The sequence below is a fragment of the Pleurodeles waltl genome, chromosome 7, assembly GCF_031143425.1.
Source record: "Pleurodeles waltl isolate 20211129_DDA chromosome 7, aPleWal1.hap1.20221129, whole genome shotgun sequence".
In the NCBI taxonomy this organism is placed as follows: Eukaryota; Metazoa; Chordata; class Amphibia; order Caudata; family Salamandridae; genus Pleurodeles; species Pleurodeles waltl.
In genome coordinates, this window is record NC_090446.1 from 157,387,606 (window position 1) to 157,413,413 (window position 25,808).

Consider the following 25,808-nt stretch of genomic DNA (forward strand, 5'->3'; position numbering starts at 1 on the left):
TTTTGGGACGGTTTAACACCGTCCTCCAAAGTTAGAATCAGGCCCTTAATGTGGTGGTCATTTTAACCAAAAGTCACCGTGGCAATCATTCTGTCTTGCTCGCTGGATGGCAATCAGGAACCGATGTGCTCGCTTCACTGCCCTAAAATAAAGCAAGCAACGGCAAAGCCAATGGAACTCACCTATGTAAGAGCGAATGGCTTTGCAAATATGTTTTAGCCATGCTGTAAACGAGCGTGGCTTCTGTTCAGCATGGCTAAACGTTACTGGCGTAGAAGAGAGTAGTCACAAATGTAGTGGAGTGGCATAGAATGGAGTAGAGTAGAATAGAATAGAGTGGAGTGGAGTGACGCACTGTGGAGTGGGATAGAGTGCCTTGGAGTGGAGAGGCATATAGCGGTTTGTGCAAGGACTACAGCTTTGTAGAGTGAAGCAGTGTGCCGTAGAGTGAAGTGGCGTATAGTGGAGTAGAGTGTCAGAGTGGAGTAGTACCAGAGTGGAGTGGTGTAGAGTGTCGTGGAGTGGCATAAAGAGTTGTATAGTGGATTAGTGTCAGAGTAGATCAACCTAGAGTGGCAGAGACAAGCAGTGTCATGGAGTGCAAAGTTGGAGTGAAGTGGACTGTCAGAGTGGCGTGTTGGAAAATGAAGTATTGAAGAGTAGAGTGGGGTAGAGTGTAGTAGTGTTGTGGAACGGCAGAGAGTGGATTAGCATGTTGTAGAGTGGAGGGGCATAGCGTGGAGTGCCACAGAGTGGCATAGAGTGGAGTAAATGAGCAGAGTGGAGTGATGTTTCGTGAAGGGGTGTAAAGTGTTGTAGAGTGGAGTGGCATAGATTGGAGTGGTGTGGAGTGGAATAAGGTGGTGCTGATTATAGTGGAGTGTCATAGGATGAAGTAGAGTCTCAGTTTAGTGTTGTAGAGTAGAGTGTCTGAGTGGAGTGGAGGGGTGTGGAGTGGAGGGGCGAAGAGTGGAGGGGTGTGTTGTAGAGTACGGTGGTCTGTTATAGAGTGGAGTGGCCTGGAGAAGTGTGTTGTGGTGTGGAGTGTCGTGTTGTTGAGTAGAGTGGAGTGACAGACTGGAATGGTGTGTTAGAGTGGAGTGGCATAGACTGGAGTGGAGCAGCTTGAGTGGAGGGGCACACAGTGGCATGGGGTAGAGTGGAGTGGTGTAGAGTGGGGTATGCATGGTGTGGTATGTCACTGCTATTATAGACAACACATTACAGACAACACATTTTCCATTGAAATATCATTACATTTGCACTGACATACAATTTTACTGATAAACCTATACAGCTCACAATCACAAATATGTGAAAATAGCATCACCTAGTGTATTGATTTCTTTTGATTGTGAATAATTATTTTCACCACACTTCAGAAGTACAAAAAATATGTACTTTGGTTGAACCTTCCTAATTCTGATATATTTTGAGGTTTGTGCGGAGTTCATTTACAAACATCTGAATATTGTTTTGTGCTAGAAAAAAGCACTGTGGCCAGCAAGATTGTCACATTAATCCACTCACTCTGAAGTCAGAGAAAGAAAAGTAAACACCAAGCTTCCTTGAAGACAGACCCTGACATTTGACCTCTGTCTTTGAAAGCAAAACATAGGCCTGTTTACAGAATGAAAGCACTCATGGAGAATACAAGAAGCAGTGAAAAACATACTATGCTCCCCATGAGGGGGACTACCTCAAGCTGGACAGCCTAAAAAGATTAAAGGCAGCAAATAGAAAGCAAGCAACTGTGAGCAACAAACAATAAAGCCAATGGTAAGTAATGGGCAGAATGCATTCCAAGAGACGCTTTCAAAATATCCCCAAGAAGTCTTTAGCACATCAGATAGCTCCGCTGCCTGGTAGGCTTTGACCTAAAAAGGGAACTGAAGGAACGATGACAAAATAAAGGTCTGCTGTCATTAAGCAGCCTTTAGACATAATTCTTTATTTCCATACCCCCATCCCATTAAGGGCTTACCCTGTCGAAGGTGAACTGCTTTAGCATTTCTGAGTATGTTTTACCATTTCATTATAGCTTTGAAAAAAAAGGGGGGCAAGAAGATGGCAGAAGGAACAGAGATCTTAAATTACAGTCTCTCCCTTATTCCTAAGAATCAAGGTGGCACAGTCCTACAGGGTACAATCCAATTCCTAACTCTGATGAAGCGGCTAACATAGGCTATTGTCCACACCATCAATGTCATAACAATAACTTCAGCACATCGGAGTTAAAGGTACCAGCAACCTGCATTCAATCTTTCTTGATAAGTTGGCGTCTGTCTGGTGGTCCTCATTTTCTACTGCCTTCACCCGTCCTACTGTAAGTTCAGTATTTTCCTGTAAGAAACATTGCAAGGCTACCCTCAAACACAAGCCCCAGCAAATAGCCTCCCCAGGCTAAATGTGGTATCGACCTTCAGAATACCCTCTGAAGGACACCACAGCACTGCATCACAGAGGATGTCCAAGGATCCCACCCCAAACTGAGGAATTGGATGAGGGTGAGTCCTCCGCCTGTGCCTTGCTCCCCAGTGGCATTGATTAGGGCTTTGCCCTTGGTTCTTTTTCAAGACTCCATTAAGGTTTCTATTGCAACACTGGCTGCCAACACCTTCTCCACTTCTAAATTTTCCATTATGACTTTACTAGGGGAGGCTATTGTTGACCCAGCTGAGCCTATCCTTATGACGTCAATTTTGTCCCTGCTAGAGAAGTCAGCAAGAGGCACCTTCCACTCAAAACGTTATCCATTGTAGGCAAGACATAGTCCACCCAAAACTGCTATCTTTTTCCAGTGTCATGGTCAAGACCCTCATGTGGGCGTCAATCACCCCATTAGACATTGCCAAGATTGTCTGCTTTCCAGGGCCCAGTCCAACATATGCAAAGTTTTCTGAAAGCCTTGCCTATTTCCCTTGGCAGGCGCTAAGGATTCACTCATTCAGCCACCACAGAGGTCAATTCTCCAATCGTGATTCCTTTCATGACTTCTTGTTCTGCCAAGAGTAATCCCTTCTACCCACAAGGTTGAACAACCAAGCATTCCACCTCCAAACTAAGGTAAGTGTAGTTCCCTTATTGTTTCCCTCTTTCCTCCATCCATGGTTGCACTGCCCAAAATAGCACAATATAATCTTGGACCCTTTGGTCTTGTAAACTGTGTCAAGCTACCTATAGATTTACAGGCTCCTTCAATTCAATCTAGTTGTCTTCTCCACATCTCTTTACCCCGAAAAGAATCTACTCTTGTAGATGAAGAAGTCATATAGATGGTTTAGAAGGGTTCTATCAATCCAACATTCTGTGCCCTTAACCATTGGGTTACATAACAACAGTTCAAGATGAAAGGGGATACATCTTTTGAGCTGCACTTCTATCAGGAGAGAGGTCATTAAGACTGTACGTAAAAGACGCATACTTCTAGATCCAATTTGGGAGGAGAATCAACTCTTTTTTCAAGCTTTTAGGGAAATACCAAATGTGGCAGTTCCACTGTCTACATTTTGACCTGTCTTTCATGCTGTTGGTGTTTCGGTAAGGTTTTCAACAAGATATCTGTACACCTGAATGCTAGGCTGTTCGGCTTATAATTTATCTCAACAACATCCTTTTAATGCAGTAGTCACCAGTAACTCTCAACTTAGCTACAATTGGATGGTAACCCTCTATCATGACCTGGATTTCCTCGTCAATTTTGAGAAGTCTTCCTGGACTCCAGTCCAAGTAACAGACTCCGGCCCTTGCAGTCTGAAGCTCCCCAGCCAGTTGATGTCCCTCAAAAAGCAGGAGCTGGGATTGGCCTTACTTTTAAGGGTGCTAGCTTGTCAAATTTGTCTCCTGTGGCCTCCAAGTAATACATTTTTCAATCGTTCCTTGATAGAAATTGAGTTTCTGGTTGGCAGAGGTATGCACCCTGTCCAAGCAGGAACTACAATCCTAGTCAGTGTAAGTCAGATACACAACATAAATTAACCTGTTTGCACCCTCTGGCAGCTTGGCAAAGGCAGACTTAACTTAGGAGGCAAAGTATTTGTGTAACATTTAAAACAGTAAAACAGAGAAAACTTCACACAAAGTTAGAACAATAGAGCTTAATTTATTGAACAAAACAAGACCAACACTACAAAAATCCAGTAAGTAGAGGTCCAGATATGAATTTTTAAAGTATATCAGCAAATATAGCGCTTTAAGGCACAAACTGCCAACTGGGCTAATCTAGATCGAGTGAAATCTGAAAAGACAGGCCAATTGCAATAGAGCGCAGGTCAGAAACAGGGACCAATCTTTTCCCGCTGAAAAGTACCTTGTTGCGCCTTCAACGAGGCCCATTGCATGGAGCTGAGGAGGTGATGTGTTGGCGTCGATCCTACTGGATGTAGACGGTGCATAGGTTCCGAGCCGTGCAATCCGAGATGCATGGGCGATTCATTAACAATGTAGGTGATGCGTCATCGAGCCACATTTCTGGTGAAGTGATGTCTTTGCCCTCAGCAGCAGTGGCAATGTGCAGGCACAAGTGGAGATGAGTTGGCTCCGACCGGTGCATCACCAGCAATGCGTAGATTTCACAGTTGCAACACTTTATAACCACTTCCAAGAGCCTAGGACTGGATTTGCAGCAATTGCCAGGGCAAGACTTACAGCAAGGCAAGTACAGGTACGGTTGCAGGATGAGGTGAAGTCTTTGATGTCCCTGAGGCTTTAAAACAAGAGGCAAGCCAGCAAATCATTGGCATCACTTTGGTTCTGCGGGTGTAGATTTATAGGTCCCGCCCTTGTCACACTAGGGCAGGCGCAGCGGAGCAGGAGTCCAGTAAGGTCCGGCAGAGTCCAAAAGAGTGACAGTCTCTTCAGCAGCACAGCAGTCCTTCTTCCTGGCAGAATGTCCTCAGGTCCAGATGTGTACTCATTTGGTAGGGCCGGACGTCCAGTTCTTTTACTCAGTGTTGCCTTTGAAGTGGGGGAGACTTCAAAGAGAGACCACTGAAATGCACAATGTCCCCTAAACTCCATATTTCTATCTGCTCCCAAAGGGGATCTGCGCTTTAATCACATTTAAAGGCAGCCCCCATGTTAACCTATGAGAGAGATAGGCCTTGCAAAAGTGAAAAACGAATTTAGCAGTATTTCACTGTCAGGACATGTAAAACACTTAAGTACATGTCCCACCTTTAACATATACTGCATCTTGCCCATGGGACTACCTAGAGCCTACCTTAGGGGTGCCGTAAATATATAAAAAGGGAAGGTTTAGGCCTGGCAAGTGAGTACACTTGCCAAGGAGAACTGGCAGTGCAAGACTGCACTCACAGACACGGTAATGGCAGGTCTGAGACATGTTTACAAGGCAACTTATGTGGGAGACACAATCAGTGCTGCAGGCCCACTAGTAGCATTTGGTTTACAGGCCCTGGGCACCTATAGTGCACTTTACTAGGGACTTTCTAGTAAATCAAATATGCCAATCATGGAAAGCCAATTACAGATACACTTTACATAGGAGCCCTTGCTCTTTAGCACTGGATAGCAGTGGTAAAGAGTCCAGAGTGACAATAACAGCAAAAACAGAGTCCAGCACACATCAACCTATGAAACAGAGGCAAACAATTAGGGGAGACCATGCCAAGGATGCCAAGTCTAATGCATGTTTTCTTAACCAAGGATTTTGTGCAAGCTCCCCATTGCCTGCAGGCGCCTTGTTTGTTGCCTTCATGAAGTCTGTGTCTTCCTGAGTTCAACTGAGTCCAGCACCGTTTTGTTATCAGTTTAAAGCAGCAGCCCCGACCGTAAATGCCCCTTACTGCTGTAAGAAAGGGCTCTTGGAGTGGAGGTTGTTGCTTTATACTGACTATGACCCTATAATACCTTTGTTTCATCATCTCTTACTGCCGCTGCCAGCATCAGATTAAAGATATACTGCATCTTATACACATCTTTAAAAAAATCTGGCACTTTCCCTTGAGTGAAGCTAGAAAAATCCCTGTTGTCCATCCTGCAGAAAATTCACATGCATAAGGTGTGGGGAAATGGATGTACACCTACATTTCAGGAAATTGGTTCAATTCCACAGAGTATGACTGAGAAGGGACAGGCAAGAAGAAAGACTACACAAATCACTGGAATTCTTCATATTTGTGCAACTTTTTATTAGTTTTGTCAATTTGATATATTGTTCATGGAGCTACTCTTCTAAATCAGAAGCCCTGCATGTACATGAACTAAGTAAACTGTTTTAATTCAAACCTGGACGTATTACACAGGCCCACATATCATGCAGTACTGTAACCACAACTTATTTATTTCTGCTGGGGTATAGGTAAACTAAAATATGAACCTGAAGCAGGAGGTGGTACTGCACATGCTCACACACTCCCCAGTGTTGTAATGCCTTATCCTACTTTCACTTTCATCGTGGAAGAAGAACCTCGGACTCTTATGTCATTTGATTCACAATTCCTTACCTGGGAACATTAGATTTGCTGCTGTTTGTCATTTTTACGAGCTATATCAAAAGAAGATAGCATTTACAAGTCTCCTTCAACATGTTTATGTTATTTTATATGAAACACTTTACCAGAAATCTCACAATAAGTTTTGTAAAAGAAGGCTACTGAAGGATGTTGTATCTGATGTCTAACTAAAAAACCCAACAGACCAGTCGTTCCCAACCTGTGGTCCGGCGACCCATGGCGGTCTGCAAAGCCTCCTCAGGGGGTCCACAACTGCTCAGAAAATTAAATAATATTAACAGTTAGATCCCCAGCTTTCTGTAGTAACTCTGTCGGGGTTCCCCAGATTCCAATAATGATTCAATGAGAGCGTGGGTTCCAGTAACGATAAAGTGGGGGTCCACAGAAGTCAAAAGTTTGGGATAGTCCTGTTGTAGATTTTATTTTGTGCTAGTGATTGATTCATCATCATTGTTTTAAAATAATACTCTGTTAACCGTTAATTTGGATTTCTTGTTAGATGTGCAATAAGTTAAAGGAAGTATTTTCCTAAAAACGTATGCTTACTGTCAGGACTTCAGTCAGCTAATTATTGGGGTGGTTGTTCGCACTATAAAGTGTATAAAACATAGTTGAGTGCCCCAGAAAGTGGCTTGTTACACTCCAAACATTGCAACAGGGCTGCTAGGAGGACATCACAGATAACCAATACAGGGAAAGCAGCATGATGTGGAAAGGTGATGAGATCTGGAACTTCACCTGTATTAAAAGGATACGTCTTGACTCCAATGTCTCTGTAAAGAGCCTAAAACTACACAAAATACATGCCTATGCACACCTTAAAATTTAACATTTAAGAAACTGATATTGTAAATATTTGAACACGAATGATTATGGTAAGTCCTGTTTATTGTTCAGTCAGTTTTCTGCAGGCCCGAGTGTGTCATTCTGCCTGCCTGTGGTACGTGTATTATTCGTACTATGGGTGATGATGCTTAAACCAGCTCCCTGCATCCATTGCTGTGTTAAAATGGTTTCATCTGGAGTGTCCCGTTGTCATGGTGTGCCTAGCTGGGACAGTTCGAGAGCTGGTGAAGATCTGGGCTCAGCTTGGTGTGTGTCCTTGCCCCAGGTGGGCTTTGTTCTACCTTTAACTTATTAATTTACAACTACAAGTGTTATCTTTACATCTCATAGAGAGCCTACGAGGGACCTGTAGTCTCCAGCGTGTTTGTACAACATGCACCTTCTCATTTCGATTACAACACATTTCACTTCTATTCTAGTAGGTAGCACCCACGGCCGCAACGGATCTTTCGTCTTACACTGACTCTTGTCAGTTTACGGCGTGTTTTCTCCATTTGCACATCTGTATTTTTCACACTTCAAGCTTCAAATCATTACAGCACCCTTTCTATTTATTCTTATGTGGATGCATGAAGTACAAGTTACTTACCTTCGGTAACAAAATATCTGGTAGAGAAATAGTCTAGTTGCAGATTGCTTACCTTAGAATATTCTCCCAGGCGTCAGACTGGATTCGGAGATTTCTTCTTTGAGCAATACCCTTCCGGTATTGGCGTCGGTCGACTCCGCAGGCATCTTAGGCGTCGTGGTCGCCGTGATGACGTTGGGAGTAGTACATAGACACCACCCTTGCGCAGTGACATCAGTTTCTTGTAACGACTTTCCACGCCAGAGCGCAGAGCCGCTAAGAACACTGATATTGGTGCGCCAGAGCTAAGGACCTGAAAGGGGGGAATCCGTGACCCTAGAAATCAGTTAGCAAGCGGGGAGGATGGGTGGGCGGGTAAGAAATCTGCAGCTAGAATATGTCTCTACCAGATATTTCGATACCGAAGGTAAGTAACTTGTACATCTGATAGAGACTAGTTGCAGATTCCCTACCTTAGAATAGATACCCAAGCAATGCCATCCTCGGTGGTGGGCTGCGAACTAAGATCATACTAGAAAGTCCTGCAGGACTGAACGACCAAAGTAGCTGTCCCAACAGACCTGACTGTCCAGGCAGTAATGCTTAGCAAACGTGTGCAGAGACGCCCACGTAGCTGCCTGACAGATATCCAGGACAGGAACTCCGCGTGCTAGCACACTGGATGCAGCAGTGGCCCTGGTAGAATGAGCCCGCAAGCCGTCAGGAGGTAGCTTTTTCGCCAAAGTGTAGCACATTTTGATGCAAAGAAGCACCCATCGAGAGATGGTACGTTTCTGCACCGCCTTCCCTTTCTTCGCACCCACATAGCCAACAAAGAGTTGATCGTCCACCCGGAAGTCTTTAGTACGATTGAGATAGAGCGCCAACGCTCTTTTTGGGTCCAGACGGTGGAGTCTCTCCTCCTCATGGGAAGGATGTGGGGGTGCATAGAAGGTAGGCAAAGTGATAGACTGGCCTAGATGAAACGGTGTAACCACCTTAGGAAGGAAAGAAGTTCTAGTGCGTAACACCACTTTGTCGGGGTGAACGGACAAGTACGGAGGCTTTAAAGAAAGGGCCTGAAGCTCACTCACCCTGCGAGCAGAGGTGATGGCGATAAGAAAGACAGTTTTGAATGTGAGGAGCCGTAAGGGACAATTATGCATAGGCACAAAGGGAGTACACATCAAGAAAGTAAGCACAAGATTAAGATCCCACTCAGGCATGATGAAGGGATTGGGAGGAAATAAGTGGGTGAGCCCCTTTAAGAACCTACTCACAAGAGGAGATTTAAAGAGTGAGGGCTGATCAGGAAGCCTAAGAAAGGTGGAAATGGCAGACAGATACCCCTTAAGGGTGCCCAATGCAGAGCCCTGCTGGGCTAAGGAAAGAATGAATAGAAGAACCTCTGAAAGAGGGGCAGATAGGGGGTCAACAGATTTGTTGGTGCACCATGCCATAAATTTATTCCAACGAAAGGCGTATACAGTTTTAGTCGAGGGAAGCCTGGCTGCCAAGATAACATTGCAGACCGGGTGGAAGGGCAAATGCCGTCAACTGTTGCCGCTCAATCTCCACGCATGAAGGCGGAGGTTGGACAGGTTCGGGTGGAGGACCGTCCCCTGCTGCTGCGACAGAGGATCTGCCCGAAGAGGCAGTCTGAGTGGAGGATCGATGGACATGCTCAGTAGCTTGGGATACCACACTCTTCGAGCCCAGTCCGGAGCCATCACTTGGGCCCCATCGCTCTTGATCTTCTTGAGAACTCTGGGCAGAAGAGGGATAGGCGGGAAGGCGTAAAAGAGGCCGGAGTTCCACTCGAGACGAAAAGCGTCTCCGAGCGAGTGCCGCGCCTTGGAAACTCCAACGTGCAAAATAGCTGACATTGCGCGTTCTCTGCGGAGGCGAACAGATCCAACCAAGGCTCTCCCCACTTGAGAAAGAGACCTTGCGCCACCTCCGGATGGAGACGCCATTCGTGATCGACACTGCGTCGGCGGCTGAGTTAGTCTGCTCTGGCGTTGAGAGCCCGCCAGATGTTGAACCATCAGGGTAATGTCCTGATGTTCCAGCCATGTCCAGAGGCGTAGAGCCTCCTGACAAAGGGCCCAGGACCCTACCCTGCCTTGTTTGTTGGAGTACCACATGGCAGTAGTGTTGTCCGTGAACACCTGCACCACTTTCCCTTTGAGAGAGGGAAGGAATGCTTTCAACGCAAGTCTGATCGCTCGGAGCTCCAGCATGTTGATGTGGAGTTCTGACTCCGCCGGAGACCAGAGGCCTCTGATTTCTGCCTCTCCCATGTGGCCGCCCCAACCCAGAAGTGACGCATCTGCCACTATTGAGAGATCTGTTTGGGGAAGGGAGAGGGATCTGCCATTGACCCAATTGGGATTCGAAAGCCACCACTGCAGGTCTTTCGCAGTCCCCTCCGAGATCTGGACAATGTCAGAGAGATTCCCCTGATGCAGCGCCCACTGGAACTTCAAGTCCCACTGCAGAGCCCGCATATGCCACCTGGCATGTGTTACTAGCAGGATGCAGGAGGCCAAGAGGCCCAGCAGCCTCAGAGTCTGTCTCACCCAAGACCAAGGCTGAAAGATCGGAATCATAGCCTGAATGTCTTGGACTCGCTTTTGTGGAGGAAAAGCCCGAAACAGCACTGTGTCCAGAACTGCCCCGATGAAAGGGAGCGTCTGAGAGGGAGTCAGGTGTGACTTCAGCACGTTGATAGTGAACCCCAGCTGTTGCAGGAGGTCTGCTGTAGTCTAGAGGTGTGAGACCACTGTCTGGGGCGAAGGCGCCTTTAACAGCCAGTCGTCTAGGTAGGGGAAGACTGAGACCCCTAACTTGCGCAGATGAGCTGCAACCACCGCCATCATTTTCGTGAAAACCCGAGGGGCACTGGTAAAGCCGAAAGGGAGCACAGTAAACTGAAAGTGCTCGTGACCTACAACGAATCGTAGGTAACGTCTGTGGGCAGGCAGGATGGGGATGTGGAAATAAGTGTCCTGCAAGTCCAACGCTACCATCCAGTCTTCTGGGTCTAAGGCAGTCAGAACCTGAGCCAGGGTGAGCATTTTGAACTTCTCCTTCTTGAGGAAGTATTTAGGTCCCGAAGATCTAGGATAGGGCACAAGCCTTTGTCCATCTTTGGTATCAGAAAGTAGTGGGAATAACAACCACAACCTACTTCTGGCACAGGGACCCTTTCTTTAGCTCCCTTGGCCAAGAGAGCCACAACTTCCTGGTGTGAAGCACCAAATGATCCTCCGAAAGGGGATGGAAGCATGGTGGCATGTCTGGGGGTGCGGATTCGAAAGGGAGGGAGTAGCCCTTCTGAATTATTTTCAAAACCCACCCGTCCGTGGTGATATGTTCCCAGTGGGGCAGGTGATGGCGGATTCTGCCACCTAATGGGCGGGAGGGAGGGGACGGACTAGGAAGGTTTGGAGGCTGCTGCAGGGGCAGGGGTGGACTGGACAGACCTCTGGTTCCCCGTCCCACGACCACGTGGGATTCCGCACCCCCGGCAAAGCATAGGCTGTCCAGCGTACATGGCCCGGTGGCTGGGATGAGGATGCGACAGGGCGCCCCTTCCGTGGCCACAAAAGGGATGAAAAGCGGACTGTGGGGGACGTGTGGCGGCAGAAAGGCCAAGGGACCGAGCCGTAGCCCTGGACTTCTTGAACCTCTCCAAGGCCGAGTCTGCTTTGTCTCCGAAGAGACTGGTGCCATCAAAGAGCATGTCCATGAGTGACTGTTGGACATTCCCCGAGAACCCAGAAGTACGTAACCAGGCATGGTGCCATAAGGCCACTGTTGTAGCAACCGATCTGCCCAGAGAGTCGGTCGTATCCAGCCCACAACGGATGGTGAACTTCGCTGCGTCTCTCCCATCGTTGTGCTTGGGAGACAATAGCACGAGCCTCCTCCACTATCTGCGTCAGGACTTGCGCAACGTATCCCACAGGGAATAGGAATAACGGCCCAAAAAGCATGCGGTGTTCACTGACCGCAGCGCGAGGCTGGAGGAAGAAAATAACTTCTTGCCAAATTGTTAAAGCCTTTTGGATTCCCTATCCGGGGGTGCGGAAGGGAACACGCCAGAAGAAGAGGACGCCTGGATAACAAGACTCTCAGGCATAGGATGTTGGGACAGGAACTTTGGGTCGTTCGGCGCAGGCCGATGGCGGCGAGCGATCGTCCTGTTCACAGGAGCCCCTGTGTTGGGTTTGGACCACGTACCCAAAAGGACGTCAGTGAGGGCTTCATTAAATGAAAGAAGGGGTTCAGATGTAGAAGCTCCAGGCTGAAGCACACCCATCAGGAGGTTAGACCTGACTTCGACAGTAGGTAGCTCAAGGCCAAGGACCTCAGCCGCCCTACTAACCACCATACCATAGGTAGCTCCCTCCACCGTAGCCACGGTAGGAGGAGACAGCATGCCAGAGTCAGGAGAAGTATCAAGACCACTGGCTTCGCCCAAGTCCTGTGCCCAGTCCATAGTAGGGTCTTCCTGGTATTCACAAGGGTCCAGGGACCTCTCCAATTCCTCCCCGTATTCGTACCCATAGGAAAATGGGTCAGAATCTGACCTCGGGCGAATGGGGTCCACCCAAGCCGATGGCGGCGGCAGGTGATGCCGCTCTGAGTCGTTGGGAATGAGAATCGGGTCGACGTCGATAGTGGGAACTACAGACTTTGTGAGTGTCACTAAACGACCCAGCGCCGGGGAAGGTCTCGACTGTGCGACCGGCGTTGGTGCGGATCCGGAGGCGACCTCGGTGGCCGGGGCCAAAGCCGCCGGCGTGGAACCCGAAGGCCCCTCAGCCAAGCCCCTTGGGCCCAAAGGCGCCGTATCGGGGTCGGCACGCCCTAAGATGAGGCGCATGGCCTCGTAGAACTCTGAGTTGGGCGGGGGTCGCTCCAGCTCCGGGAAACTCGGGGAAGCACGGAGTCGACCCAGATGTAGGCTCCAAGGACAGAGGCTTAGTTCGTGGACGCTCGTCCTGCGTCGCGTCGGCCGAGCGACGGGGTGAAGTCGGTGAGCGATGGGACTTCTTCGACTTCTTCTCCTTCTTACCTTGACCCGTAGATTTCGAAGATGACGAGTGGTGGTGGCTCCACGACCGATCTCGAGACCTTCCTCTCAAGCGAGATCGGGATCTACGTGGAGTCGAGAGCCGGGCCGCCATCAGCTTTAGGGACCGCTCCCTCAAAGCCTTCGGATGCATCGCCCTGCACTCGGAGCACGACTTTGGGTAGTGGTCGCGCTCGAGGCACCACAGGCAGACACAATGAGGGTCCGTCACCTACATCATGCGGTGGCAGTCCTTGCACGGCTTGAACCCGGTTTTCGGGGACATCCTCGACGCACCAAAGGTCGCACCAAAAAATATCGACCAAACGGTCGAATTCGGCCAAAAAATAGCCGAGGGTAGCTCTCTCCCGGATCAGCGCGTGGCACGGAAAGAAAAGAACTGACGTCACTGCGCGAGGGCGGCGTCTATGTACTACTCCCGACGTCATCACGGCGACTACGACGCCTGCGGAGTCGACCGATGCCACCTACCGACACGCAAGAGTATTGCTCAAAGAAAAAAACTCCGGATCCAGTCTGACGCCTGGGGGAAAATTCTAAGGGAAGGAATCTGCAACTAGAAGTCTCTATCAGATATATAATTCTTTCCAAGCATTGGATGAAACAAATTACATTTTAGAATGCAAGGCATGGGTATATCAGTTTGGCATACTGAAAGAAAAACGAGTACCTGCAAACTGCAAAGGTAAACATCAGACTCGTTCAACAAAGATCAAGTAATTAATTTTCCCTTCACTTGACTACAGCTTATATCTCTACTGCTCTCTTCGAGTTTTTAAATGGAATCATAAAAGTATAATTAAGGAGTAAGCAGCCAAAGAGCTCTAGAATACACACTCATGATATCAAGGTTTCTATAATGTGGACGCTGATTCAGCTTTAGAAAATACATTCCTGTTGGAGATAATGTGGTTCGCATTTAACATCTGCGATCTTATTTATTTTTCGTGATTTGTATGGAAATAATTAAGCCTATAGAACGTGAACTATTCTTCATAATAATTGGAAACTTCTTCCTTGAGTTTGCTTAGAAATGACGACTGCATTCAGAAGGATACCTAGACAATGGGCTTCTACTGAAATATGGCATACATCCCCTACAATCAATGCTATTTAAATGCAAAACAAGAGAAAGAAAAGAAACATTTATTTTCTGATGCTTCTGTGCAGCACAAAAACCCTGTTCTATTTAATTTTTAATGTTCTATTCACAGTTTGGCATGGCGATTATGGCATAATTGTTTTTTTGTTTGGCATTCAAGAAAACCATATTCTAGTCAAACATAGATGGGCGGCTGAGCAGAGGATACTGAATCCGAAAGAGCTTCTATTTCAAAAGTAAGGCTTTTCAAAGCCCTAATTGTGAGCCACGCAAACACTTTTCAATGAGGCTTCAACAGTCTCAGGTCCAAGCTTAGTCGCCAAGGCGACAGAATTGTCACCGCAGGCAACCAACCCTGCTATATAAATACACAAACAAACCCCCTGCCAAATGTCAAACTGCAAAATTCATTAACAGTAGTAGCCATTATACGTGATTTAGCAAAATACAGGACATTTTGAGAAACACATTCTATTCTATAAGAAAGGAATGTGATTATTTATCATGCATAAAGTGAATAGTCTCTTCCATTAAAAATACACAATTTTACTGACAAAACGCCCTTAGCCAAATTCAAGCAATTATCCAGGTCCAGAGCTTCAATTCTTATCTTTTTGGAGGCCAGGGCATCCAGACAACAATGAATATTCAGCCTTCTCTGGAATGCCTGGATGGGTTATCCAGAAAAATGTGGAATTCTGATATCATGTTCTTCTACAGGCAGAGCCTACAATCCTTTGCGATTACCAGACTGCCCTTGATGCTTGTAGCACAGCGCAGACAATATTGATGGTAATAAAGATACTGCCCCCAAACAATGAGACCTATGAGCGACACCAGATAGACTCTGCTGGGACATCAGGAACATATGGCATGACTTGCATCTTCATGTCCATTCTTCTGTCAAAGTCTCAATCATCTCACCACAATGAAACACACATCTCATCATAATTATGGAGAAGGGATCAACAAGGAGGTCATATTTTGTATAGAAAGCAGAAAAATAAGCATGAGCGGTGGTCTAAATATAACAGTGGATGGCTGGCAATCAATTAGGATGGAGGAGCAGGGATGTGGAATTCCTATCGCCCGACGCCCGGGACATTTTGTTTGGGGTCAAGGGCAACAAGTTTTTATGTTTACTTTGTCCTTGGGACAAGTAGGCCCAACCCTCTGCAGCACAAACCCTTTGGCTGCCTGTTTACAGAGAGTGGAACTCTCTGCAGTTGAGGTAATGTGTTTCCAAAAGATAATGCTGTTCGAACTTGTATTTATGGTTCATTATTTGAAAGCCTTCATTATTAGGGTGAGTGCTGTAAATAAATGTTTTAAGGTCACACTTCACTACTGACGTTGGTTCCAGTACAAAAATAAATAAATGTGTATACACATGTTTGAAAAGTTTAGGCTATGAGGCTAAGTATAATGCTCCCAGAATGCTCTCTGATTAGATGCAAATGAAGTGTCATTTAGTAAAATGTTTTGATGCATGCTAGTATTTCCCAAAAATATTTCTAATGGAAAATCAGTGTAACCATTTTCAACACGATTATGGGCAGCATGAAAATAAACAAACACTGACAAAGCCAACTGATCTGACATATTTTTATAAGTCTTTTAGTTTCATCAATGCGTGTCTTGTTTTGACATGGCTTTTGTAACACTTTATTGTTGTGGGAGCTACCAGGCCCTCAATATTGTAACAAACACTGAAAAAAAAAAAAAAAAAACCTTTTTGAACTCTAAAAGCACTCGTTACCACCAGTGGCATAACAAAGGCCCCGCAGCCGCCCTCCAGGGGGCCCCTTCAGCACAGCACCTGCCCTGAGTGAGTCTGGAGAGGGGGCTCCTCCATGTTCTTTGCAAAGGGACACCCTCCAGTTTTGTTACGTCACTGATTGCCACTGTAGTTCCTGACACTGAACAAAACTACTTTGTGTGCCAATATACTCCTTGTGGAAGAGCAGAATGCGATCCGTCACAGTAAAGACAGCCGAAAGAGAGAGAAATAGAAGTTTAATAAAAACAAAATGTCTTTGTTAACACCAGACCTAATTAGGGACCAAAACCCACATGTAGGTAGCTTTTTGCATGTCGCAAACAGCGACTTTCGCTGTTTGCAACGTGCAAAAAGCACATTGCGATGCACAAACCCAGTTTTGCGATTCGGTAACTTGGTTACCGAAACGCAAAACGTGTTTGCGACTCGCTATTAGGAAGGGGTGTTCCCTTCCTAATTGCGACTCGTAGTGCAATGTAGGATTGTTTTGCGAACGCGGGCGCAAACCAATTACAGTTTGCACTCATTTCAAATGGGTGCTAACACTTTCGCAAAAGGGAAGGGGTCCCCAAGGGCCAACCCTGGAAGAAGTTCTAATTCTGCCATTGTCAGGAGTAAATGTCCAACCTTTCTTATTATGGGAAAATATTAGAGAGAAGCTGGTGAAAATCTTTAAAACATGCAGGTTAGTAGGTTTGCAGACTCAAAGGCATTCCAGCCCTGGAACTATTGCTTACTGCTTCCTCCAGCCCCAGTATGCAGATCTGCAGAAAGGTGGCAAAATAAGGAAGTTGCTACAGTAGGGATTGAAACTGCAAGTGTTCAAGCCCTACTGTGGTAGTAGCCCTGGCATAATCAGAGAGGCTATTATCAGAGCTCTTACATAATGAGATTGCTGCCATAATTTGGCGCCACACTACATGGCACCAAAGGGACAAGTAGATCTTTTTACAGGACAAGTAGATTTGAAAAGCAACCTGTCCCCTGGACAAGTAGATATTTGAATAAATTCCACACCCCTGAGGAGGTGAAGGGGGGGGTCAGATCTGAAAGGCGAATGTGGCAATTAACCTGATACATTTTAATGTCCATGTTGGAAGGCGGGAGAGTGAGAGGAATCTCCTTCCCAAAGTGGTCACTGAAAGACATAGATATCACTATATTCTGCCACTACAGATTTGGAAGTTATACACAGGAAAAAAACTTTGATAAGCATTTTAAACATGAATATGCAGGGACTACGATGCACTTAATGAGGATGTAGGAACAGACACCGAAAAAGTAAATTGTGGTATTACGTGTGCTGGAATTGCCTTTCTATTGTAAAATTGCTTATCTGTAATCATTCAAAAACTTGTTTCTTTAATCTGTTTCTAAGTTGCCACTTATCAACAGACATGTCTTGTTTACTTTGCAACGTGTTTGTAATACTGCTGGCTGAAGGAGCATAAATGTACAATAAAATTACCCATACTTTATATTTATGTCTCGCCTCTTCAGAACTTTCTGTGAGATTCTAGGTCTGGTAAATGACTCAGGCCAACATTGTGGAGTGATATTGCTAAGCTCACAGTCGACTAACTATGTGAGGTCTAGCCAGTGGCTGAATTGCCAGCTGTAGGCTAAGGACACCTCGGGCCCTGTTATGGTTTTCCAAACAGACCCAATAGTGTGCTTCTGTTAAAATCACTTTAACTCCCCTCATCTCAGTTCCAGCAACAACCAGCAACAGGAGTGGTTATAAACGTACAAGCTTCTACTACTAAGCACTGGTCCTTCATCATAATTTAACTTCAGGATCGCTTCTTAATTATCGGGAGTCCCATTTCTAAATGCCCTATCTTCATCATCAGTGCCCCGTCTCAACATAACATGTAAAAATGCCCATTTGCAGTATCAGCTGCAATGTGATTCTTTCAGCCAGTTTAACTACTAATATGGATTTACTGTTCTTAAAAATCTCAGTGCTGTAGAGGTCCAGAAACCAAGCATCCTCTTTCTGTACCACTTTGGACATACACTGGATTGAGTTTCAGAATGATCAAGAACTGAAGGATACTTGTGATTAATAGCAATGGGAAATATCCAAATATTATTCAATATAAGCGTTAGGAAACGTGAACGTGGTTTTATTCATAACAAAATCCCTTTAGGCATTAATGAAAAAAAAAAAAAAAAAAAAAATTGCATGCTACTATGGACTAAGTTATTCCGACAGTCTAAGGTGGAATTGGGTTATTAGCAATAGCCTTGGCATTGTTTACGTGAATTGCATTATCTCAAATGAAGTTAGTTTAACCTTAATAAAAGTAAATCTAGTCATTATCAATAATTCATCCATGTGGATAGTTATAAAAATGAGTTGTGATACTCACAAATTTGATAGGCCTGGGCATGAAATAAAATGAATTATTAATCTCCATAACTGAGCAAACTGTATATAAATTCAACAGGGATAAAGAAAAATAATAAAATAATAAACTGAACAGTACCACTGCTACACTATGAGTACTGAGGCTGCCACCCAGGGTGCTATCGAAAAGGGGACCCAAGCTTTGCTGGAGGCACCAAATGCGGCCCCAATGACAAGGATGTTGGGCACTATATCATTTTGCCTAGGGATCAATAAATGCTTCTGCGGTTTCACCAAGTTTAGATGTTAATAAGTCAGAGGGACACTCCGCAGTACCAGGAGTTGAGTCTTTTTGGGGTATTAAACATTAATTACAGTTGATTCGGTTGGTGCATTAATAAAAGTGTCTCTGGACATTCTTGCAGCTGAGTGTTACTATCAATGACACTCATCCTACATTTTAACAAGTGAATGGGTACCGGCATTATGCTGCTTCAGTTAGGACTTCATTAACAGTTGAATCATTGAAGAAAATAATAAAAGAAAATACCGACTCTGTGGTGATTTGGTGGGCGTTGTTAAGATGCTGTAGATTACACACGGTTTCCAGTGAGATTCGCATTCTATGAATAATTACTGAGACAGTCAGAACCAAGGGTCACAATTTAGGACCGAGCTCCCCTAGAAGGCGAGGTGCATGACTGGTGCGAGCAGCTTTGATATTCCACGGGTGGACCAGGACAGCAAAATGCCACCTGGGCATCTTCAGAGGAGTGGAATAAGACAGCAAACACGGTGACTAAAAACAATGATGCGAAGGTATGAAGCACGTAAACCTCTTTCTAATAGAACACGGCTCTAAGAAGAATCCACTCGAGCAAACTTCACAGGCCAAGCTCGCCGTGTCATTTCACCTTGAATCTTTTGCACTGCATGAGACGGCACCTCAGGCAAGCACTTTTAAATGCGTTTCCCCCTTACATTCCTCCTTCTCCCACTCATTCGAGCACCCTGCTGCTTTTGTTCTGGGGGGCAGCTCTGTTTAAGACAGGCCAAGCTCATCTCCTTGCCGCTTTTTTCCTGCAACGGTTACTGCCTATATCAGATGACTAAACATTCAACATTGTGCCAATTAGATTGTAGTAACAGGGCACGATCCCCTCATTGTACACAGTCTCCTCACATGCTTGCCAAGGTCGCCATTGCACACGTGTATCGCTAAAGCTGCGTTAAGGATCATATCAAAAAACGACCTAAATGTTCTGCTCTTTTTGTTTATAGGGGGTTCTGAAACCACACTCCAATCCTCTCAAGGCAACACAGAACCAAGCGCTCTGGCGGAGTTTGGAAATACTCATTTAGGGACGTCTGTATCCACAGTGGTAAGGATGCACGGTCATCTCGCCTAAAGTCTCTTCACTCTGTGAAGGAGGCCTCCTGAATAGAAATGATCTTACTCCACAAACAGAAACATCTTCATGGGTTTTAAGGCTCCTGCTGACTAATTACATGACAGGATTGCTTTATACTTTACTGGACAGGGCATATGAGGTTATGTTCGGTGCTAAAGTTCAGTCATCTGGACATCCCGGATTATACTCCTTTTGCCATCTTTTGTACTGATTAAGATATCTGCGAGCTGCATCTGAAAAGCCTGAAACCTTTTCAATTAAGACTGAATTGAATATATATGAAAAAATTATTATCTGTGTAGTTCAATAAGTACTGTAAAATGGGAGGTAATGTCAGATTCAATCTAAATATTACATGTTTCTTGCTTTAACCATTCTTACACGAAAAGTGGATCACTTTAAGCACAATAAAATACCCAGTTTGTTTCCTTAGGGAACGGAAAAGAGTTTATGTTACAATTCTGATCGTCCTTTCTGACCTCAAGTGTGTGTATTTTTTCAAACATACACTCACATCTTATATTATGGATTTGTCTACAATTATTGTAAAATAAATTTGCAATTTTACATAAGGACAAGAGCGTTATATTTAACATTTTTTCACATAACTTGCAAATCCAGTATTTCAGACAATCTTTCTTTACTCAGAATCAAATAAATGGCAACCCTACATTAACATTCAAAACAGGCCACTGTTCTCATCAAATGATTGGGCACACCAATGTTAGAGACATGTTGTGTTTACGTGTGTTATGGACAGAGATACAACACAAGTGCGCCTAAGTCAGGGGCCTCTAACCTTTTCTGTGATAAGAGCTACTCATGCGCAATGAAAAGCATCCTGGGCTACTAATATTAGTTTTCTACCAGTGACCATGTCAAACAAGATTACGTTAGTGGCCACCCCATGCAAAATTACCAGCAACGATCACCTCAGTGTATCAAGCAGGGTTCCTTACAGTAATGTAAAAAGGCTTTTTTGTTTTGGAATTTCTCTGCAGCCAAAGCTGAAATGCCCAGGTCACCAAGGTGATACTAGGAATGATGCCCGATTTTTCACTCAACTATTATCACCTTAAATATATTTTGGAAATCTGTTTTTCTCTAAACATCAGCTTTTGAGTTCTGAAAATACACAAATTTCATCTCCAATGCACACATTAGAATTTTGGTATACATACATTACATACATTAACATAACCAAACAAACATTTCTAATCTAGTAGGCTGTACTGCACAGAGGAGAGCTACTTCCAGGTAGCTCCCTAGTTACACGTTGGAGAAGCCTAGCCCAAGTAATAGTTCATCATTTGTTTTATTTTTAACACTGAGAAAAGATAAACATGTATTGTTCATTTTCTACATATGGTTGTAATGGTAATAATGGTAGTTGATCAGAATCAAGACATTCAACCCTAAGGCACCTTTTAAAAAAAAATGTTATCATGTAAAATAACTTCGTAGTGATTGCAGTAAGAGTATCATACATAGTTTTCAACAAACTACATTAACATTTTCTATCAGAAAAACATTCACAGGGCATTTTTCCAAATTTATTGAGAACTCCATTTGCTTTAAGTCCTTCCCAAGCCAGATAATAAAAATACTTTTCTATAGGCTATATTTTTAACTTAACTAGAGAGAAAAATACTCACTATGCACCAGATGACAAAGGAAATTTCAAACTTATGGGGAAAGCTAAAAATCGAGAGGCCGAGAAATGCAAAAACACAGGTTTCTGGAGAGAAAAAACAGAGATAAAGATTATTGTTATCCAGATATTCACTGATGTATTGAAGGTACATAGATATTATCAACTTCTACAGACTCTTTGGTGGACTTGGGCTGATATATGCATAAATGTGTGCAATGAACAAAGGCCACAAACATAAGCTAAATCTAAACCAGCAAAAGCAAGCTACGAAGCAGTGGAAATTTGCATATGAAAACTCTGGTTGAGGAGATTAAGATGATAAAGAACACAGGGAAACTAAAAATACTTCAAAAGGCACATCTAGAATCAATATTATTAACTTTACACACAATATTCTATCTAATTATTTTATTTGGTTTGTAGAGTCTGTCTACATACTTTTATAAATTGTGTGTAAATAAAATTCTACAGCAGTCACAATGCAGTAAATTTCTTTATGTACCTCTTGAATATTTTTTTGTAGAGTACCAGGTTCTGATCTGGTGCATAGCAGAACATGTTTACGGCATACGACAAATCATGCATTTCTGAGAGAAATCTCTATCACATATGTTGTGACTGGAGATGTAATGGCTATCAAATGTATTACGCTGAAGAAAATGTTCTTTAGAATTAACTGAGCAGGAAAATGCATCCATCAGAAATACTCTGGAACAGAACAAGCAATTTCGGCACATCCACATTTCTGTGCACTTCAATGTTAAGGTGACCAAAGAAGAGTGATCTGAAACAACTAGCTGTTGGAAGAATTAAGTTAAAACTATGTACTAAATATATGCATATCCACAAAACAAATCATGCCAATCAGAGCTACTGTGCCAATGAGAATATGCCACAAGATTCCAACCCTTCAGCTACTATTCTCAGAGGAAGGAAGGTGTGCTTACATCATCATTCTTTCCCATCAGTATCGTAATCACTGTGTTCAGTTTTCATGCACAGGCGCCTTCAGTGCAGCACTTGTTAGACTGAGGTCGTTGTTCGGTCACTACCAGTAACTATCAATGCATGTACTATCAGTCCAGTAGAAGCTCCAAGGAACCTAAAGCTATGCTAACAGCTTTCTGCCTCCATGTCCCGCAATCTGTCTCTTGCCCGCCGACTCTGAGTTACCTCCAGGGAGCAGTCTCTTAATCTTGTTAGGCTACACTCCTACCCCAAACAAGTCACTGTGGGCAGATGTCCCCAGCATGCCAACTGAGTCTTGGATGCATGTCTGACATTATGAAACTAACCTTTAAACACTGGTGGATGTGCTACTGTGTACACTGTGAGAAATCTGTGCTCTTACCTACTTCTGAGGCATCATGTCTATCTAATTCCTCCATCTTTCAAACTCACGTTTTTACTTCTCTTAAGCCTCTCTTGCTCAGTTTCTCACTGATCACTAACACTCACAAGCTTTCACATGTACCCTTGGCCTTTTACCTACTAGCTCACTCGGATCTGCAAGACAACGGGTGTGCTATTTTCCCTTCAAGTGTAATGTTCTAAATCAATAGAGCTGAGGGCCCATAAAACTGGCATCTACGGCAACAGATTTTGATCAGACATACAGGGACACAACTGTACCCTGTGGAATGGGCTGAGAGCAAGTTCTGCGTCACCTGCCAATGTCTTACCTACAGTAACACCTTCTGGTGAATACTTTTATATAATCACAGATAAAATCCTCACCTTTTTGAATCCTCGCAGGCACCAGATTGGTCCAAAAACTGTGTAATAAATCCTCTTTGGAGGAGGGAGGCAACTTTGGACTATTCATCGACTCCGCATGGTCTTATAATGCCATGACACCGAGCCACATATAGGTGCGACTCCTGCATGATGACGTTAGTTTATCACCATTTTGTACATACCACTGGCTGCAGAGACACTGACATCAGTGTCCACAGAAAGACTTTGCCCAACCAAGGAAGGAACAAACAGAAGTACATCTGGCAACTTAGAGAGAAGAGGATCAATGTGTCACTTCTTGCACAAGGCCACCAACTCAGTCTGATAACCCAAACAGACAGATTTGGTGGAAAGGCAGGCGAGCCACCAAGATCACATCCACAACTTCTGGCGTCAAATCAAGTCCACACAGCTGATCACCTCAAAATCCATGCCTGGAGGCATATAGTGCAAAGGTTTGGGTACAGGGCCCTGCTTTTCTATTGAGGCTTTGGATCCTTCCAAAAAAGGAGCTGATGTGAAGGGAATACATTTTGTTTCGGAAAATCGGAATACCAGACACTCTACGCCCAATGTGAGGCTACCAGCAATAGCTGCTAACTGTCCACGTGGAATTTCTTCAGGTCCCACTGGATCAAGGCAGGAGCAGAAATGTGCAAAGAAAGCCCAAGTTCCACCAAAGGCCGAACATATCCCAGAGAGAACCTCGAAATCATAAGGTACTAAAGGTCATCACTTATGCTCTGCAAGGCAAAGCATACAAATTTGTCTGCCCTGACATGAGCGGAATCCATTAGGTCATTGGCCATCAAGAAAATTCCAAGAGGGGTTGTAATGGTGGATTTATACCTTTAAACTTGTGTGGCATTTACATGCCACACGATCAGTATGGTTATTTAATGTTTTCTTTCAACGTATGTTCCCGTTCCACTCCCTTCTTCACCAGTGTTCTGTTTGGATGTTGGGAGTTCTTCAGAGACACAGGCAAAGCAGGATAGGTGGTCGTTGGCTCCTGTACTCAGCATCCTGAAATAACTCTTACATTTGTTCTACTGTGTGTCTGCTGCATACGCTAACCATATTTGGCAAGAGGAAGAATCATGCAACCCTGAGGAGTCCACCAATACTGCAGATCCTGTTCCAAACAAGAGTGGCACTTCGAGCTAAGTCGGCTTGTGCGACCAGAATGAGACTTGCTCTGTGGTGATAGGAATTTGGGTGTTTTGTGGACACACCACCATGCTGAGCCTCTCAGGACAGACAGGATCTGCATCAAAGTGTTCACATCAGCCCACGCAACTGTCTCAAGCTTACTGTGCACTGAGTTCTGGGAATCTGCATGTCATCACACAATGTGGGGACAAGCATCACATGGCGGGGAGCCGTTTTGAGAAGGGAAACTAGCATGCATCACACTTTCTAATGAATATTGTTCACATCTCTTGGAGAAATAAAGGATTGTTTACGACTAAAAACTTTTATGTGGAACTGTTCCCAAAAAAGTTAGGATTGGTCAAGATTTATTATTTAAAAGAGAAGGATACTGGGGTGTGTTTTTCATATTGTTGACAGATATATGTACCAAAACTCATGGCTACAAATTCACAATTTGGGCAAATTGCGCCATTCTTACAAACTCTTGGTAACCCTCCTGTTCCTTGTAAACAAAGATTACAAAGTCTTGAAAGTTTTATTATTGTAATTGATGCCACTCAAATTTGAGCCCAAAAGGAAAGCAGTAGTTCTATTCAATCACCTAGGTCAGGAGATGCAACAAGTTTTTGACAATTTACTTGAAGTGGATGCTCCACCAGGGCCCTTTGGGACATGGAATGAATATGTAAAGGCTTTTGAGAGGCTGACTAATAAATTCTCAAAGGCGCCAAGTGTACTTCTGGAATGATTGAACTTTTTTCACCACAAACAAAATTTGAGGAGAGTGTGAAGGAGCAGATCTCAGGAGTTAGGCAGCTGGCTTCAACCTACAATTTTGGGGATGCCCTTGATGTGTACATCAGAGATCAATTTGTGTGCAGCTGCTTTCAGAAACAGATACACAAACATCTTTTAAGTAATAGGGGTCTAACTCTATAGTCAAAAGCATTAAGAGGTCCATCATGTTAAGCAAACTAATGACTTCAAAGCCTGTTAGAATCTCTAATAGGAGTGTTACTTCTTAAACCACTTCCGTAAATGTAATTTCCTTCAAAAACAAAGGATGAAATCCTGCTTAAAGGAAGCATCACAATATATGTTTCAGATATGGATCTAAATCCCACCGCAGCAATTTTCCAGCATGTCCCGCTGTCAACAAAGGCTGCAATAAGTATGCTAAACTTGGGCATTTCGTAGGTGTTTGCAGTAGTTTAAAGGTGCCAGTCAAAGTCAGCAGTATTGAGCTAGAGGATAAGCAGTGCATGAACAACTTGGATAAAGTGGTACTTACCATCAACTTCGATGATAAATGCATTGGGAAAGCTAAATGTCCATGGTGTGACTTGGTGATAGGTGACCAAATACTTGTCATGACTGCAGCTTCAGGGGCACCTGTCACCATTATTTCAGATTTTCACGACTATGAGAAATAGAATATGACTCTGCTCAGCTCAGCTCAACAGATATACATTTTAAGGTTTATGGAGGGCAAGACAGACATGTTGGGTTATCTCACAAATTCAGTGACTTGTCTAGGAAGGAGAATTGTAACAAACATCTGTGTTGCTATTAAGGGATGGAATATTGCTGGCTGGCTGGATCTCACCAGACTGGGCTTAAT

The 25,808-nt window shown here is 44.4% G+C and overlaps 1 protein-coding gene across 1 annotated transcript in view; it reads right to left on the minus strand.

The window, feature by feature from the left end:
- Positions 1-25,808, minus strand: part of SLC9A8 (solute carrier family 9 member A8) — a 567,556-nt gene that overhangs the window by 67,858 nt on the left and 473,890 nt on the right. The window contains exon 12 of the mRNA XM_069243441.1: positions 21,297-21,379. Within this exon, the coding sequence (XP_069099542.1) occupies positions 21,297-21,379 (83 nt within the window). The remainder of the gene's footprint in view (positions 1-21,296; positions 21,380-25,808) is intronic.